We start from the raw sequence: 19,925 nt of genomic DNA, 5'->3' as shown, positions 1-19,925 counted from the left end.
CTGCACAATTGCTCTGAAGTGGAGGCAGCTGAGCTCTGGTGGGCTAGGGAGAGTAATGATGGTATATTGGAAGGGGAGTTGTTAAGGAGAGTAGAAAACAAACAACCGTCCATCCATCTATCCATTTTCTATAACACACTGGGAGTAGGAGTCTGTCACAGCTGACTTGTGTTGGGATCAGGGTACTCCCTGAATGAATCAGCTGTCAATCACAGGACTGACACACGCTCTTTGTGGAATTTGGGTACTTGTAATTACAGTCATGCATTAAAAAGTTTACCGTCGAGACAACAACTTGACTTAACACGCAATTACAGTATACACTATACTGTTTCCACTCACTCTTGATTTCAGTGTTTATGGAAAATATTGATGTTACTTTTAGAAATTTTCGTTCATCTATAAATGCTTGAAATTTTCAGACTCAAAACTAAATCATTGCTCAGTTATGGATGGATGGAAGGCTGGACTTAGAAAATTATGTTCTATCTGATGATATATAGATTTTTTCCATTGAGCTACATATGATCAGTCTCACGTTAACGGTGGGAAACATTTAACAATTGATTTTACCTGGCCTTGTTTTACGAGGGACAATTTTTCACAAAAATCTTATCTCTGAATATGTGTGAGTCAACGTTTCAAATAAATTAAAAACAACCAAACCGTGAAACAATTTTCCCCCTTGTTTTTTGTTTTATTTTCTTAGTATTTCCATCATGGCAGCAGGCAGCTTGCGTTTGTATGTCTCATTTGCTCTGTGTAAGTGCGGGTGGGGGGTGCATGCAGGTGTTTATTGTCACGTTCTGGTTTGCGCCAACAGGTGGCCCTATCGGCCCCGCCTGCAGCTGCACAGGTGTTGGTCATTTTAATCAGTGGCAGTTAAAATGACTTCTAGCACGACCATTCAGTGTTGGGTCATTGTTTCACTTTGTCAGGTTTGTTTCATCTTGTCATGTTTTACTCCTGGTTTTATTTGCTACTTTGGACGTTTCTGTTCTGATGACCTTGTTGTTTGTGTTTATGTTCATGCTGACTTTATTTTAAACAATTTGTCAAATACACCCTGCTCCTCTCTCCTGGCTGCTTTTTTGGGGTTCACCACCACCACCTTCCAAATGGTGACACTTATATGAGTGACTGGTTGTCTGCATCTTGAATGTTCACGATCCTTTCAATGCAGCTTATAAACACGCGTAACATATTGTATTTTAAAAGGGAATGTCAGTCTTATGATTTCTACAAGACGTGAAGAGGGATGCTGAGTGGCCACATTCAGAAAGTGGCATGCCCAGACAGCTCCTCCCCTCATTTACGCCCCCGCGAGAACATCTCATTCTGTGAGATAACTATTCATCCATAGTGATGCCAGAGGGGTGAAGCTATTCAATATTATCAGCAAGTTCGGTGATCCAGCGCCGTTCATGCACATCCGTCCAGTTGTACACGTGCGCACGCGCGCGCACACACAAAATCGAAGAGGAAGTGGATGCTCATATTAATCCAATAGTCTACGTGCAAAAACTGCAACCCCCCTCTTGAGCACGACTGACGCACGGAATACCGGGGAATGCCTGGGCGACACGTCCAGCTGTCAGCCCGGCTTCTTCCGGCAGAGAGACCTTGTGACTTTATTACCAGTGGGTCGACCAAACATCGTCGCATGTGACGGAGAGGCTGCACTTGTGTGTGCGTGAAATGGCAAGCTAGTATGTAGTGGTGACTCCATACACATAACCCGTGCAAAGCCCCCTTCCTATATAGTCAGCCACCCGTACTCTCGCCAACACATTATATATTCCATCATCCAATGATGCAATAACAACACAGCATTAGTGCAGCACGAAGCGTCGAGATGACGTCTCGTCATCTCGACGATAGCCCAGCGGGCGACGTACTATCTTCTCATCTGCAAGCCAGAACATCCTCTCATTCCTTTTTGTCTCTCATTTGACCGTCAGGCAAACATGAGGTGAAGCCAAGAAGGAGGCTGGAAGAGCGGCAACAAAAGCAACCACCACTCGAGAACGCGCAGGCCTTGAGTAGAAGACGACCGTAGGGGGATTTAAAGGGCCACGATGAGGAAGTAAATCTTAAAACGGAAAAACCCGAAAGGATGCCGCACGCTCCGGTTGGAAAAGTTTTTTACTGTATCCAAGCTTTTATAAGCAATCGATCACCTGTCTGCGTCTAAAAATAAAACAAGACCTCAAATGTAGGCCAGCTCTTGAAAACAAGCAGACGCCCACACGCATAAATATAACGTGCATATTAAAAACTCAGCAAATGATGGGCAGAAATGTTGTAAAATGCTCCCACGTAGCAGCATCCTTTCCTCCTTCCTGTTCGCGTCGCCGCAACATCATCCCCGTGACCACATTCACGCCGCATAGCAAAACACACGCCAAGACAGTCGTTACCTTTATGTCTGCCTTTCGCTGTCATCGTCACACCGCAAGTCGTTTCATTGGAACAAGACGCTCATCGCCGACACTCGCTGGTTTGTGTCTCGCTCTGTCATTCCGTGGTGGACTCGAGTCTGGAGGGTATTATTCAGTGACAGCGAACCACCACTGGGAGTAGTGCGCGTACACGTAGCCCGTGCATTGCAAAGCACTCACACGCACCCTACTTTGGAAAATTGGGTATTGCCTCGCTGAGGAGCGAATTCTAATGGAATAACGAGGGGAAGACCCTGATTGTGTCGTACGGTGCTGCTTCCCCACCCACCACTTCAATTCTCCCGCCCTCACCGAAAATGTTGAGAAGCAGGCACGCGCACGGCGACTTTATTGAGTGAAATAAGGTCGTATGGAAACGCAGGGATGACCGATCATGCTACACAAAATAAAGAGAGGGCGAGGAACCAGGGAAAGCGTGCTCACGGCTGAACCAGTGTGCACATAATGTACAGTCGCAGCCAATGGCCGTGGATCGTTCGTTTTATCATGCCTACATTTGATCAGCCGGGAGTTGCGTTGCAGACGGATATTCTGGGAGTCGAAAAGCAGGTGGTGGGTGGGGGATTCTACATGGGGCTGAGGGAGGAGGTTTCTGATCTGATTCTGTTTTTGGGCCCTCCTGTTGTTGCGGGTGTCGACGATGTGCTATGACGTGCAGGCTGCTGCACTGGCCTCATTCGGCGGGGTTTCGTCTTTTCTCGGTCGGGGAAAAGCATCTGTTAGAAATGGGGCGACGGATAGAGTGAGGCATTTGAGGCGACATGCTTGAATCCCGGCTTTGTTTTGGTGAAGATGCTTGGTTTTGGAGGAAGGCGGAGATATGGGAATAAATTGCAGGCAGATTCTCGACAAGAAAAAGAAACTCGGGGTCTGCTTCTCAACGACTCCCTACGAAGTCTAGTAAACCCCCAGAATGGCGAGAGAAGGAACTCCCACGCTTATTTTCCCTCACGCCGGACAATGTGCGTAGCCACAACTACTCATTCGGACTATTACTGCCACCCTTTGGAGGATTATAAAATTACATTTACAGTTCAGGGCTTCCATTTCGCATAGCTCATAAATCTGCACTCGTCTGACAATGTGTTGTCGCGTGATTTTCATGCATGCCAATAAAATTCACAATGAAGGATGATACAATTCAGATACCATCTTATAGTAGCATACTTTTTATGGTTAATACATAATTGGTCCTAATTATTAAATGGATATAAAGAAGACATCTGCACCTTTTTGTTCAACTGTAGGGGTACAAACCAAGGAGGTCCAGTAATTCACTGGCAAATGGTAATGTACATGTCGATTGCTGCCTTTCTGAAGATGCTGGTTTTGATTTACGGTAAGCAGGTACATGACTGCAGTATACCGTAAATCATAATAATACATTTCATGTATAAGCGCCTTTCAAAACTCTCAAGGACACTTTACAGTCACTGTAGGCAGGCACTAGGACCAAGCATCTCACCCAGCAGGTGCACGGGAGGGGGCGGGTTCATATCACATATATTTCAGTGCATTTTGTTTGGCTCAGATCCACTTGTTAGCCGTTGGAATAAACACGTGTCCACATTCAGTTGTGTGTGCTCTTTCCTCAACGGCTACACTGGTGACCCTGACGATGGAAATGTTCATGGCAACAGACGAAGATGTGTCTTCTACGGCCATGTCGCCACGACCGGCGCCCCAACTCGCAGCTGTTGCCTATGGCGCGAAGTTGCCCGAGTTCTGGCACAGTGACCCGGCTTCGTGGTTCCAGCATGTGGAGGCGCTTTTCTACCTATGAGACATCACGACAGATGAGCCAAAATATTACATGGTCCTGGCATCCCTCGACCAACCGACAACACATCGCATGATGCAACTTCTGCGCGCGCCTCCACGATGCGGCAAGTACGACGCGTTTAAACAACTGCTGGTCAGGCGGTGCACGCTATTGGCCTCTGAGAGAGCAGACAGACATCTTGCCCTTCCCGGACTCAGCGACGGAACCGCAGTGGATCTCATGGACAAAATGCTGTCGCTGTTAAATTCGGATGATGGCAGATTCCTTTTCCCCCACATATTTTTTCACCTCTACCGGCCGCAGTGCGCGCCGTGCCAGCTAACTCGACGTGCCTCGCCACCGGCAACTATCGTGGTTTGGCGGAAGACGCAGATCGAGTGCTTCTGGCGACACGGCGGTTCACCGTGCAAAGCGTGAAGGCCGAACTCCTCGGTGAAGTGGCGTCGAGCATCGATCCGACCGTCGGCGCGGGAAAGCCATCTGCTTTTTCCATCAGCGGTTCGGCACCAAGGCTCGACGCTGCTCCTACGAGGCTCCGGGAATCTCCAACGCCCAGTAGCACCCGTGGGCGCCGGCAAAGTCCACAGGCACACCCGGACAAGCCTGGAAACTTTTCCAATTCCGGCCAGGAGAATTGACCACGTCCATGTGGATCTGGTCGGGCACCTCCCTCCTTCGCAGGGTTGCACACATCTCCTCACTATGGTCGATCGGACCACTAGGTGGCCGGAGGCAGTCCCCCGGTCCTCCACGACCTCGGCACATATAGCACACACATTTCTGTCGTCCTGGGTCGCGCGTTTCGGCACGCCATCCGACATCACTTCGGACAGAGGTCCCAAGTTTGTTTCCGAGCTCTGGTCGGCCATGGCGCAGTCCTTGGGTGTGCAGGTACACCGCACTATGGCCTACCACCCGGAGGCTAACGGGATGTGCGAACGTTTGCACCGGTCACTTAAAGCCACGCTACGGGCCGCGCTATCGGACGGTAACTGGGTCGACCGACTTCCGTGGGTCCTGCTCGGGTTACGTTTGGCCCCGAAAGAAGACTTTAACGCCGCTTCAGCAGAGTTAGTGTTCGGCCAGCCGCTCCGCGTCCCTGGTGAATTTCTGCCTGAAGCTTCGGGTACACCTTCTTTCCCCTTTTTACCAGGAGAACCCCTGACTCCAGCACCATTTCACCACTGTGTCCCCAAAGTATTTGTTCCGTCTGCTCTTCGCTCAGCCCGGTTTGTCTTTGTGCATCACGATGCCCACCGCTCTCCCCCCCAGCCGCCGTACGATGGCTCGTTTAGAGTGCTCGAACACGGTGAAAAGAGTTTTGTGCTCGATATGGGTGGGCGAAGAGAGGGCATTTCAGTAGACGGGCTCAAACTGGCTCATTTAGTTGCGGGCAAGGACATTTCGCCGTCCCAGGTTCCACGTCGCGGACGCCCTCCGAAACCTCCAGCCTCACCACGGCATGCTTGGGTTGAGTGTCATTCCCCCACTCAGGTCTCACCCGGGTCACCTGCCTGAATGATGTCACCTGCACCACCGAACGAAGGACTGCGTAGTCGTTGTGGCAGGCTGGTCAAGCCCCCAGCAAAGTTTTCACCTTGACTTTCCTTCTGGGTGTTCTAGGGGCGGGGGGGCTGCATGGCGGGCACTACGACAAAGCAGGTGCACGGGAGGGGGCGGGTCCATATCACATATATTTCACTGCATTTTCTGTTTGGCTCAGATCCACTTGTTAGCCGTTGGAATAAACACATCTCCACATTCAGTTGTGTGTGCTCTTTCCTCAACGGCTACAACAGGATATTTTTTTCTGCGGCTTAACAGCGGCAGCCACCCGCTGCTCACCCGCAGAAAAAAATATCCTGTGACTGTAAAGTGTCCTTGAGTGTTTTGAACTGCGCTTATAAATAAAATGTATTATTATTATTATTACTGTATCAATTAGCTAGCTAGCTTTCTATCTATTTAAGTTACTTCCGGGTTGAGTGAACACTGGCGCGAATGGCTGCCGCTGCTCACCCACACAAAAAATATCCTGTGACTGTAAAGTGTACTTGAGAGTTTTGAACGTATTTTACTTTTACGTTTGAACTTATAAATGAAAAGTATTATTATTATTACTGCATCTATTAGCTGGCTAGCTTTCAAATCTGTGTCACAGAGCCCCTACAGCAATGTATATTACACAATTAAAATATTTTTATTTATTCAATAACGTTTAAAGACGACAAACTTCTTACGTCGCTCTTGTCTAATTGATGGTTTCGTGTTTGTACTTCACTTATACATGTGTGTGCTTGGGATGGGAAGGATAGGGTCGTCACAGTAAAAAAAACAAAGGTTTCTATTTGGTCGTAGTGACTTGGAATTTTTTTAATGCTCATAAAAAATCTAGGTAAAACTTTTTAAATACAAATCATGGTCACAAGACATTTAACGTCAATCCCAAAGCTCTCTGTAATTGTTGAAATATATTATTGTGATGGCGCGAAACCGGATGTTCTCTCTTTGTTCCTGTTGTGTAGGTACAGGCCCGCTGTGATTTGGGAGCTACTTACTGCAGTAGGAGGAAGGACCGCGGGTCTAGCCCTTCTATCGCTTTGTTTCGATTTGGGATTCCCTGGGTAGTTCTTTGCAGTAGCGATCTACGATCGTTTGAGTGTTCTCTGGTCGTGTTCTATGATAATCACGTCGGTGATTTATCAACGGACTGATATCAATCGCCATTTTACCCGCACGTTTTCCTTGGCAGAGGCGCTAGCACAACAATGGCTCTGAAAAGAATCCACAAGGTAAGGAAGTGAGCGCGGAGGCCCCGCATTTCGTAGTTATGTTGGGGTCTTTTCGAGGTTCTTCTGTGGCTGGCCATCTTATTTGTTTTATTACTCTCCGTATAATTTCCTGACATCGTCAAAATCGTCGCCACTGGCCTGTGCGTCGTTTACCCCTGGTCAGCCATCGACGACAGTTGGGAGGCTAAAGCAATGCGCCGCTTTCTGCCTCTCGAAGAAGCCACCTCGATTTACACCACGATTTTGTTTCCCGTGGCTGGCGATCTTCATTTGGCTTACCTTCCACGCGCATATGTTGGACAGTTGGCACTCCCGTGTGAACGACGTTACGTCTGCATTCAACTTGCTTATCTTAATATGCCCGAGTGGCTGGCTAACGATGATAAAGTCAATGTTTCCTCAGCTGAAGCTAAGCTAACACATTAACACTCAGGTAAATTTTGATTGTGCTCGCTAATAAACGAGCTTCCGCCCGTCATATCGTTTTGCGAAGTCTCCCACGCAGATGTGGTGCTTGCTAACTTTATTTCTTATTGCTTATGTGAGTGTGGCTCAACTCGCTGCTACATTTGACAGTTGGTTCCTTAGCTGCTATGCTAAAGTGAGCTCTCTCAACAACGATCTCTTACGCTCGATTAATTGTTGTCCAAATCACTAATTTGGATCTTTAGTGAATGGATACACTGATTGTATTATTAAATATGGTTAAATATGTTCCGTTTGTTATCACGTTCAGGGCGTGAGGACGGATATAAGCAAAATGAATTACTACGGTGTCTATGCTTGCGCTTTCCCCCATCACATTACGTTGGCAATGTGTAACTTGAAATATATTGTACGTGTTCGTGACAGGAAAAACAGTTATATCTTGCCATGTTGTTTGTGTTTTGATCGTGACGTCGAATCAGACCGTGGGGAAGATGGAAATGATGATAGCAGGCCCCACGCGTCGTTCGAATGATGTCGCGTTAGTGACAGCGGGCGAGCCGCAGAACAACGACATACTGTTTCTTAGATCATATTAGCCGGTCGTTGTCTACCTGGTGTTTTTTTTTCGCCCACCATAAATCTGATTCGGCGCTGAAGCTGTCAGTTTTCCTCGCTAACATTGACACCAAGTAAGTCGCACCCGCTACAAACAACCAACTTGTAGTTGACTTGGACCTCTGTCTGAAACAAGTTCGAGCATAGAGTAATTATTACTCAATCCCAAAATGGTATCCATTCCGCCTCGTTTTGTCGCGTACATTGGAGGAAACAGCTTTTTAAATTCCACGCTTTGTCAAAAATACAAAAAAAGGCCACACTTATTGCTTTCTACAGCAAAAATCGAAATACATCATTTGAGAATGACTTCTCGTTTCCCTCTACCTGATTATACCTTTTTAAGACAGCTGAATTTCGGTTTTAATTAGCATACATTTTTTACATTAACATTTCCATCAAAACCTACTCATTTAAAAGACAACCAACCAACGTCACTTTTTTGTTTCCTAACTGACATCAGAAAAACGTTTTATAGCATCTAAAATACCCAAAACACGCAGTATGATGTTTTTAGTCAAATGCAAAACACCAATAAAAATGACTTAAAGTGTCTAAAAAGTACTTCAATTTGAAACCGGAAGTGGCCAGTTTCAGAGGGTCCCGCCCCCATGTTCGTGGTGTCACGGCAAGACGTCTTGCCTTGCTCGGGAATCAAAACCATGGCTTCTGATTCGGAGAATATGCTTTCTTGTTACTCATCCAGTTATGAATATGATTCAAATAGTTCTGAAGAAGAAAGCATACATGTTTGCAATCGATTAAAGAATTTATTCCGTGTCATTTTGAGGCATCAGGGCTGGGAAATGTCGCACACAAAAAAAGGCAGGTTAATTCCTTACATGGAGCTTTGTCGCCCTCTTCTGCCTCTTTTTGGTCCTACATGACGTTTTCAGACCGAAGTACAGCAAAATGCATTGACGTGATGGAAGGACTGCTACAATGTGTCCTTTTTTCGGCCAGGAGTGTTCCTTCAGTGACATAGGGTGAGGACTCGTCAACAACTTAAAAACAAGACTTCCGGAATATTCAACACGAGTCTTAAAATGTAAAATATAGCTATATGCGGTCGAATCTTTGGAAAATACGCTCAGTAGAAGTCATTTGAAGCCATTTTACAAATTATGGACACAACTTGTCCAGAGACGTCGGTTGTCCTTTAATTATTGCACTGTGTTGTAAATGTGTATGTATGTATTCGTCCTGGGTGTTAAGGTTGCACCGTATTGCGACAAAATGTTTTCTTATAAGTTGATATCAATTATATATTGATTTTTTTTTACAAAGTAAAATAACCACTCAAGAAAAAAGACAATTCCTGTAATGTTACTTGAAAATCTCAACCTTCCCATTTTCTAAACCGCTTTATCCTCACAAGGGTCGAGGGGGCGCACTGGAGCCTATCCCAGCTGTCTATGAGTAGTAAACGGGGACACTGAACCGGTTGCTTGCCAATCGCAGGGCAGACAGAGATGATCAACCATCCGCGCTCACACAAAGGACAATTTAGAGTGTTGCACTTAACCTGCTATGCATGTTTTAGCACTGTGTGAGGAAACTGGAGTACCTGGACAGGCACAAGGAGAACATGCAAACTCCACACAGGAAGGCCAGAGCTGGAATCCAACCCAGTATCATATATGTGTAATAATGACATCCATGTAAATTCCTTGTCATTGTTGATGTGTTCTGCAGTACTGGTAAAAATGAACATTGTGTAGAGACAGTAATATGCTTAAACTTTTAAGATAGATTTAAAAAAAATCTGGTTTCGAAACACTCACGGAAAAATATGTCACTCCCTCACTCATTGGCAACTCTCCTGGCATTCTTTTTGCATGACCTGATCGATAAGTTTGCTTCATTCTCAATAAGACTGCTTGTAGGAGGCTCACTGAAACCCAATTTGTCATTTGCAGTGTGTATTAGTTAGTTTTTTCTTTTCTTCAGACAATGAGGTTCTGACATGACCTTTTTCGCATTTTGTCATTGACATACACAAATTCAAGCCGTCTGTCGAAGGTGGAGCCCACCTTGCCAGTGCCGCTTGACACATAACCATCCTGGAGTTGAAGGGGAAAGGAAGCAGCCATTCATTGTGAGCATGCTGCGAATCAATGAATGGACCGAAACATTGCTGGTGGTTTCTACAAAGTGTTAATTACCGTGTGGCAATTTGTTAGATTTTTCACCCTGCTCTGTTCTTAATGGTCAGTCTACGCACGATACTGGGTAACAGTTCGTTGTTATTGGGGCATGTTTCCCAGTAAAGGGGTCTGGCACCACTTGTAATTTGTATTGTTCCAAATTTTACAAGGTACGGCGGTGTTGAAACTTCCACATGGATGGTTTTGCTTCGACATAACTGACTTTCCTGCAATTGTTTTTATTTTTTGGGTTTGTGTTAGGAGTTGAATGACTTCGCCCGGGATCCTCCAGCCCAGTGTTCTGCTGGACCCGTAGGAGATGACAGTACGTTGACCACCTTACTTCCATTTTTCAGGGTTAAATGTCCACAGCAGTTGGCTATATATACCTGTAGATGCTGACTATAGACTTAAATTCAAACATGTTTTCGTTCTTTGTTTTAAGCCGGGTTTATCTGTGTTCAGTCTTTAAATGTTAACAGCATATTTAAAATTTAGCACTCACAAAATACATTACATGAATGCATTTCAGCAAAACAAGGTCATCAAGCATCATGTCCAACTATTTATTTTATAGCCCAACTAACTAACCTGTTATTGGTTGTATGCCACTACTTTATTAGATGCGCCCAGGTCGGTCTGTTCATCTCAGAACAGGACTGCTTTCTCTGTTTTAAAGTACTTTTTTTAAAACCATATTTGCATGGTCTTGGCTATTTTCTAATCCAATGATGAATTAAAAAGAAAAATATAGCCATACAGATTCAAAACTTTCATTGATCCACTGTGGTACGTTTGGTAACTCGGTGGCTCAAATATGATGGGCCTTTTGGTAAATCTAAAAGCTACGTCCGTAAATGTTTATAAATGAAAAACATTTACATTTAAAGCCATAGGGTTTCAAGCGTGAGAAAAGAATAGCGGCCTAAAGTCCAGAAAATATGGTAGTCCTGCAGCTCCTGTATTTTGTTTTTCTCCTTATTTCTTTCCTTTCCTCTCCCTTTCATACCTTTGCTGCTGTGTAATGTAAATTTCTCCACTGTGAGACTCATAAGGGCAAATCCAATCTAATAGTATTGCAGGTGTAAAACGTCACATTCACGATATATTAATTAAAGAAATCTTAACAAGCCCTGCGTTACACACACTAAGTGTATTTATTGGCTCCACTTGAACGAAGGCTGAATGAAGGCTAATAACCTAGTTGGGACACAGTGTTAAACAGAATATAAGGATTTGCAAATCAACCTATTGTTTATATAGATTTAGCAAATGATCATCAACTCCATAATTTTAAAGACGCAACACATTTCCAAAAAGTTGGGGCAGGGTCATGTTGACCACTGTGTTGAATCAACATTTCTCTTAACATTCATTTAATGTTTGGGAACTGAGGAAAGTAATTTTTGAAGCTTTGTCGGTGGAGTTCTTTCCCACTCTTTGCTTGATTTACAACTTTAGTAGATCTGTAGTCTTTGGTCTCAGCTGTTGTATTTCAGGTTTCATAATGCGACACACATTTTAAATGGTAGACAGGTCTGGACTGTATGCAGGCCATCTTAGTGCCGGTGCGAATATGTAAGTTACCCATGCCATTGGCACTAATACAGCCTCATAACATCACAGATTCTGGCTCCTGAACTTTTGTCCCAAAGAGTCCAGATGGTTCTTTTCTTTTTTGGCCCAGAGGACACAACTTCTACAATTTCCCAAAACAAATTGAAATGTGGACTTCTCAGACCAAGAGCCCTTTTGCACTTTGTTTCAATCCATCATGAATGAGCTTAAGCCCCGAGTAGCCGGTGGCCTTTCTGGGTGTTTTTTTTAAATTAATAGCTTTTGCTTTGCAACATTAAGTTCAAATTGCACTTTCAGATGTAGTGGAATACTATATTTAAAGTCTTTGGCTCTCTGAAGTGTTTCGTATCCGATCGAGTGATATCCTTCAAATATGGACGTTTATTTTTGATGCAGTGTCACTTGAGGGATCAAAGGTCAGGGGCATCCAATGGTGCTGCTTACATGCAGTTTTTTCCAGATTTTCTGAACCCTTTGATGATACAAAGTACATTGTTTCAAAATGCATTAATTCTTTACGTTGACCATGTTGAATTTTTTTTACTGTTGACATCGTCATGAAAGGTTAAAATAAAATTCACTGCATTCTGCCTTTTTTCCTTGCACCCTTAATTTGCATAGTAAATAATTACAATTGTGATAAAAAGCAGACAAGCAGATTTGAGCTAGGCCTACTTTAGCATTGGCAAAAAGAGGCAATAGTTCACAGACTGACAGCCTTTAGGAGTGGCTGAGCGGAAGCTAAGTACCACCACAGCATACCAATGAGTCCTCGCCTAATCAGTTTAATTCAACAGTTAACACACTGAATTTGAATTGTGCTCCTTAAGCATGATCATAATAAACACTAGTTACGTAACATTTTTGTAATGTTTGCATGGTTTTGTATTTGTTTGTCCTGACCTATTCACCGAATCCTTTATTTTGTGTTTGCTTTTTGTTTATTTTTAGTTGTTATTCTCATTTGGTCGGTTAAATAGTAGTGTATAACATCAGTAAGTACAGCACAATGACATTAGATGCAATAGGAAGACTGGTGAACATATACCCATGTTACTTAAAAGTACCAGTAATATTTAGTGCAATTTCCAAAATGTTAGTCACCTCATGGTGACCCGATCACTTAATGGCTCTCGATGTGTTGGGCACATGTGAAGGCAAATAACACTTATTAGGCACCACGGGTAAATACATTCTTCAAAGCAATACTTTTTGTTGCAAGTTAACCAATCAAATTAAATAGACCCCTCCCCACTACTGTTCCCTCCTAATCGGTCCCTCTGCGTTTCAGGTTTTCATTGGCAAGCCACAATAATGGGGCCTGTAAGTATTGACCTTAGAGGTCTCTTTCATGTTGGCCGGGTCCATTAAGTTATTGTATGGTCCTTAGTTTATTTACGCAGCTTGTCTGTAGGTTTTAGGCTAAACATTTTTGTTTTCTGCATTAGAATGACAGTCCTTACCAAGGCGGGGTTTTCTTCTTGACCATCCACTTCCCCACAGACTACCCCTTCAAACCACCAAAGGTAGGTGAGACGGGAGCACCCAAAAAAATTGGAAGTGACAAAATTGTTTCCTCATATTGACCTCCTGGTGTCCGTCTTCGACAGGTTGCATTTACCACAAGAATCTACCATCCAAATATCAACAGCAACGGCAGCATTTGTCTTGACATTCTGCGATCACAGTGGTCTCCAGCTCTCACCATTTCCAAAGGTAAGCACTTTTGGTCATATATATTCATTACAAAAAGTTCACTCCATATTAACAGGTCTACAAAATAACCAATGAAAAATGTTTACATAACACAGGAGCCAACAGTAGCCAAAATGGAACTGTATAGTGCCACTTAGCAGTTTTTTTTTTTTTTTTTTGACGACGATACTAGTGCAGCGTGTTCTACCGGAAACAAATTCCTTGTGTGTTCTACATACTTGGCAATAAAGATGATTCTGATTCTGAGGTTAATTATATTTTGTCCATGAATTCAAATTGTCTTTGAGCTTCCTTTCATTCTGATTCTGATTCTGATAACACTAATGTATTGGTACATTGTGTGATTTTTTTTTCTTCAAATTTCTATGTTTCAATGTATGTACAAATACATTTGAAGATGTTTGCATATGCGTTCCAATGTACTTGCAAATACGTTTGCCAGTCGAAAATATTTTCTCCACAATTGGCAGTTTCACCCATCCATACACACTTTCATCATTCATAATTCTTTTCTTTATAGTTCGTTTTACTTCGAGGAGATACCACCTCAAACGATTTTATTATTTTGAATTGCATGTGTATTACCCACTCAAGTGCCTCCAAAGCGTTTCACGTTTTGTAACCTGCTTCAGGTCAGCTTAGTGATGCAAGTTGCCTATGCCATTGGCTCTGTGCTCTGCAGTTTCAAGTAACTGCGCCACCTGGCGTTGAAATGCGTGTCATTGCAAGTCCAAATGGAAACGAATGCAATCATTTACACGAAGCTCAACTGTACATCAACCTTCAGCGGGCCGGGTTGAAAAGACCAACGGACCGGATCCGGCTCACATGCTGTAGCGTGCCCACCTCTGATTTGTCCAAAAATGTTAACCTGCCTGCATAGCATGGAGAATGTCCTGATTTTATTTGACTTTATATTTAAATTCTGTTTGAACCTCCTCTGTGTTCTTGGTAGTACTCCTGTCCATTTGCTCTCTTCTGTGCGACCCAAACCCGGATGACCCCTTAGTACCTGAGATCGCCCGTATCTACAAGACTGACAGGGAAAAGTATGTATCCTCTGTCTTCATTTTGGTTCGGTTCAGTGTGTAGTCCACGAGAAAATGAAGCGTGCCAACGTCTTTGGCCCACTTTGAATTTTCTGACACATTTGCCATATTTCAGACCTCAGACATAAGGACATCAAAATGGATTATTTATGTATTTATTTTTTGTGTGATAAATAAACACAATGTATGAGGAAAATTGAATTAATCGAAAAGCGCGGTGGGAAAGTGACAAAAAGGGCTATTAGGCACAGCACAATAATTTGTTGAGGAGCCCTTAAAGGACAACCGACGTTACTTTTTTGTTTCCTAACTGACATCAGAAAAACGTTTTATCTCATCTAAAATACCCAAAACACGCAGGCTGATATTTTTAGTCAAATGAAAAACACCAATAAAAATTACTTAGTGTCCAAAAACGACTTCAAAATGAAACCGGAAGTGGCCAGTTTCCGAAGGTCCCGCCCCCATGTTCGTGGTGTCATGGCAAGACGTCTTGCCTTGCTCGAGAATCAAAACAATGGCTTCAGATTCGGAGAATATGCTTTCTTGTTACTCATCCAGTTATGAATATGAATCAAATAGTTCTGAAGAAGAAAGCATACATGTTTGCAATCGATTAAAGAATTTATTCCGTGTCATTTTGAGGCATCAGGGGTGGGAAATGTCGCGCCCAAAAACATGGCAACAAAGCCGTGTAAGGAACTAATCAGCCCGTTTCCACAGGCTGATTAATTCCTTACATGGAGCTTTGTCGCCCTCTTCTGCCTCTTTTTGGTCTTGCATGAAGTTTTCAGACCAAAGTACAGCAAAATGCATTGACGTGATGGAAGGACTGCTACAATGTATCCTTTTTTTGATCAGGGGCGTTCCTTCAGTGACGTAGGGTGAGGACTCGTCACCAACTCAAAAACAAGACTTCTGGAATATTCAGCGAGAGTCTTAAAATGTACAATATAGCTATATGTGGTGGAATCTTTGTAAAATACGCTCAGTAAAAGTCATTTGAAGCCATTTTACAAATTATGGACACAAGTTGTCCGGAGAGGTCGGTTGTCCTTTAAGAGTGTGTCTGCGTGTCTTGTTACTTTCAAACTATCGTTTACATTTACATCTAACACAATTAAATTTGACTCTTTATTAGGTTGATTTCGATTAAGTAACACTTAAAATTATAAATAAAGCTGACTTTGACTTTGATTTATATTGTGATTACTTTAATTAGATTTCCTTTCAAGTATCCTTGAACAGGAGCAGATACCACAACAGTCGATTAAAGAAATGCATCTCAAAAATAAAAGTATCTATCATCTATGTATACTTTGCAAACTGAGTTTCACTTTGAACTTGGCCTTACCTGGGAGGTAAAAATATTCAATGTAATCCATTGCGGCAACAATATCTTCACTGTTTTTTTGTTGCAATTTTGAGTGGCAGATATCACAGAGCATGATTAGATAACAAAAAATCTCATTATTTGTCAATCTCTGTCTGTTTTAGGTACAACAAAATAGCCCGTGAATGGACATCAAAGTATGCAATGTAGTGTTGGTGAGGCAGAATTGTGGCCAACCAGTTCTATGGCAAAGGTTTGGGAAGCTTGAGATATAAAGAGAAAACAAACAAAAAAACACAACAAATGAAAAGTTTAAAATAAGACCTTGCTGGTTTCCATTGGAGTGCTTTCATTGAGCCACGCCTCCCCATCACCAGAGTACCTCTGCCCCCATATGTGTTGATTCTCCTCCCCCGTATGTCTCCATCTCTTTTTGTCTTGCCTCTCCAACCACCTGACACGCTCTCCCTCCCGTGAACTAACAGCCAACTCGCAGTGGTAATAAGCGCCTCTTCTTTCGTGCCCCCGGCCCTTTTATTCTTCACATCTGACTGTATTTTAGTTTCCTAGCGGGTTTGGTTTTCGCCGCCGAAACAACAGATCAGTCATTTAAAGCATTCCTTTGAGCATATGAACTTTGAAGGGACCTGTTTATTTTTTATTTTATTTTTTCATTTTTGGGGGTGGGATGGGAGGAGCGGGGGCACAAAAAAATGTGGGTTTTTGCTTGTTTGGATTTTTTTCTTTTACACTTTGCAAACTATGTTTAGAGTTTCCTTTCTTGATTCCCACCTGTGGAGAAAGCAGATTGACTGACGAGTCGAATGGCACTCTCTATTAAATACAGTTGTGTAACACCCATGTTGACACATTGTATACACAACCACATTAACATGGACAACTCTACCTATATTTAAGCAATTTATTTTCTCCAGCTTTTGTTTTTACCCGCCCTAACCCACCCATCTCCCTATGTCTCTTTAGGTTGCTTGTTTTCTTTTTGTCATTTGCTTTTTGTTAAATATAGAGGCTATCATCATAAATCGCTCTGGGACTGGCTTGGGCTCTTGAGTGCGAGGAGAACCCACTCTTCTTGCACAAAACCTCTGTATATTGAATTACCCGAAAGGCTCATTGAGCTTTGTGTGTTGATTAAACTGTGTAATAAAAACCTGTGACTCTTGTCTGGACTCATTCGAACACCTTTTTGGGAGGACACCCAAGGAAAGACATGGTATATTTAATGCTTCAGATTCCTTTTCAAGCTGCCAATTTAAGTACATTGAGTATTGTATTTAAATGTGACAGTTATGCCTGTGGTGGTCAGAGGACTTGGGGCAGTGACACCCAAACTTCATGAGTGGTTGCAACAGATCCCACAACACATCACACACAACATCGGATATCTCAGTCCAGAAAAGCACGGTGCTGGGAATAGCAAAGGTATGGTGGTGAAACTAGTATATTATATCTTATCTTTCGGCTTTTCCCTTCAAGGGGTCGCCAGAATATTATATATACTGTATTTAATAGTGCCCGCCCCTGGCCCTCGTGAGGATAAATCGGTCAGAAAGATGAGTGAATGATGCAATGATATTCTTGTTAGAAGTAGGCACTGGTTTTAAAATACACTCCAGTAATTTTTTAGTGCAGTTAAAATATTAAGGGGAGCTTTTGGCATTTTTATCTGTAGGAAAACTATTCAATTTAATTACATTCAAATAAATATTCTCACCAGAAACCTTAACACTTTTTTTGCTTGGTTTATGACCAAGCTATATTGACAGTTTCATTCGTTGAGTGTTGATGCAGTCATATCTTTTTTTAAATCAACCCCGATTGTACTACTTCAATCGGTATTCGTTATATCCCGACCAACTTGCAAAAGTTGTCATCAGAATCAGAATCATCTTTATTGCCAAGTATGTAGAACACACAAGGAATTTGTTTCCGGTAGAACACGCTGCACTAGTATCGTCGTCAAAAAAACTGCTAAGTGGCACTATACAGTTCCATTTTGGCTACTGTTGAAAGAGTTCAAAGAGTTAATGGCTTGGGGGAAGAAGCTGTTGAAATGTCTGCTGGATTTGGTGCGCATGGATCGGTAGCGCCTGCCTGAGGGGAGTAGCTGGAAAAGGTGGCGGGCAGGGTGCGGAGGGTCCAGTAGGATTTTCCGTGCCCTAGTTTGGATTCTTGCAGTGTGCAAGTCCTCGAGAGTGGGTAGAGCGGTGCCAATGATTTTTTCCGCAGTCCTAACTGTCCGTTGAAGTCGGATTTTGTCCATTTTTGTGGCGGCCCCCGAAGAACGGTGATGGAAGAACACAGGATGGATTCGATGACAGCCGTGTAGAAATGTTGCAGCACCTCCTGTGGCAGGCCATGCTTCTTTAGCAGCCTCAGGAAGTACATTCTCTGTTGGGCCTTTTTCAGGTGTAGCCATCGAGCAAATTTCGCTACTTAAAGGACAACCGACGTCTCCGGACAAGTTGTGTCCATAATTTGTAAAATGGCTTCAAATGACTTCTACTGGGCGTATTTTAATAAGATTCCACCGCATATAGGTATATTTTACGTTTTAAGACTCGCGCTGAATATTCAAGAGGTCTTGTTTTTGAGTTGGTGACGAGTCCGTACGTGACGTCAGTCCTTCAAGTCCTTCAGCAGTCCTTCAATCACGTCAATATATTTTGCTGTACATGTTTGGTCTGAGAACCGTGTTGCACCCAGAAGCCGCCAGAAGAGGGCATCCAAGCTCCATATATTGGAATTTATCAGCCTGTGGAAGCGGAGGTGGCCACTGGAGGTCGCCATTTTGTGCCTCTTTTTTTTTTTTGGAGTGAGAGATTTTCCCCCAATGTTGCCTCAAAATGGCACACACATATAATTCTTTAATCGATTGCAAACATGTATGCTTTCCTATTCAGAACTATTTGAATCATATTCATAACTGGATGTGTAACACGAAAGCATATTCTCCGAATCTGAAGCCATTGTTTGGATTCTCCAGCAATGCAAGACATCTCGGTGAGACGTCACGAACTGGGGGCGAGACTTTCTGAATTTTTTTGCAGATTTTGGACACTTTAAGTCATTTTTATTGGTGTTTTGCATTTGAATAAAAATATAATACTGCGTGTTTTGGGTATTTTAGGTGCTCTGATGTCAATTAAAAAACAAAAAAAAGTGACGTCGGTTGCCCTTTAAAGGACAACCGACGCCGTTGGACAAGTTGTGTCCATAATGTGTAAAATGGCTTCAAATGACTTCTACTGAGCGTAATTTACAAAGATTCCACCGCATATAGCTATATTTTACGTTTTAAGACTCGCGCTGAATATTCTGGAAGTCTTGTTTTTGAGTTGGTGATGAGTCGTCACGTCACAGAAGGAACATCCCTGATCGAGAAAGGACACACTGTAGCAGTCCCTTCATCACGTCTATGCATTCTCCGGTACTTTGTTTGGTCTGAAAACTTCGTGTTGATGGCGAAATTAGATGGAAAACATAATACACAAAATAATGTGATGGTGAGTCTTTGTGTGTTGCACCGAGCAACTATTTGATATTCGCTGAAAAAAATTCCCAGGAGACAAATAAGCCCACGGAGTTTGTCGCCATCTTCTGCCTTTTTGGGTGCTGCCCCCCTCCCCCCCAGATACCTCAAAATGACACAGAATAAATTCTTTAATTGTTTGCAAACATGTATGCTTTCCTCTTCAGAATTATTTGAATCATATTCATAACTGGATGAGTAACAACAAAGCATCTTCTCATCTGAAGCCATTGTTTTAATTCGCGAGCAAGGCAAGACGTCTTGGCGTGACCTTCTGAAACTGGCCACTTCCGGTTTCAATTTGAAGTCGTTTTTAGACACTAAGTCATTTTTATTGGTGTTTTGCATTTGACTAAAAATATCATCCTGTGTGTTTTGGGTATTTTAGATGCTATAAAACGTTTTTCCTGATGTCAGTTAGGAAACAAAATAACGGTGTCGGTTGTCCTTTAAGTATTCGTGTATCAA

The 19,925-nt window shown here is 43.0% G+C and overlaps 2 protein-coding genes across 3 annotated transcripts in view; one reads left to right on the top strand and one right to left on the bottom strand.

The window, feature by feature from the left end:
- Window positions 1-2,749, bottom strand: part of LOC148901625 (protein phosphatase 3 catalytic subunit alpha-like) — a 33,328-nt gene extending 30,579 nt beyond the window's left edge. For both annotated transcript variants that reach the window (XM_088989518.1, XM_088989519.1), the window contains exon 1: window positions 2,421-2,749. In XM_088989518.1, the coding sequence (XP_088845644.1) occupies window positions 2,421-2,445 (25 nt within the window). In that variant the 5' untranslated portion in view covers window positions 2,446-2,749. The remainder of the gene's footprint in view (window positions 1-2,420) is intronic.
- Window positions 2,750-6,763: 4,014 nt separating this feature from the next.
- Window positions 6,764-17,088, top strand: LOC148901624 (ubiquitin-conjugating enzyme E2 D2). The gene is made up of 7 exons (XM_088989516.1): window positions 6,764-7,037; window positions 10,490-10,553; window positions 13,098-13,129; window positions 13,255-13,332; window positions 13,417-13,522; window positions 14,478-14,571; window positions 16,069-17,088. The coding sequence occupies exons 1-7, from the start codon at window positions 7,014-7,016 to the stop codon at window positions 16,112-16,114; spliced, it is 444 nt and encodes a 147-aa protein (XP_088845642.1). The 5' UTR covers window positions 6,764-7,013; the 3' UTR covers window positions 16,115-17,088.
- The last annotated feature ends 2,837 nt before the right edge of the window (window positions 17,089-19,925 follow it).

This window comes from Hippocampus bargibanti, linkage group LG02 (assembly GCF_051943395.1).
Source record: "Hippocampus bargibanti isolate YZ-2025 linkage group LG02, ASM5194339v1, whole genome shotgun sequence".
Lineage (NCBI taxonomy): Eukaryota > Metazoa > Chordata > Actinopteri > Syngnathiformes > Syngnathidae > Hippocampus > Hippocampus bargibanti.
The sequence above is the reverse complement of the archived record's forward strand: the minus strand, read 5'-3'. Positions and strand labels throughout refer to the sequence as shown.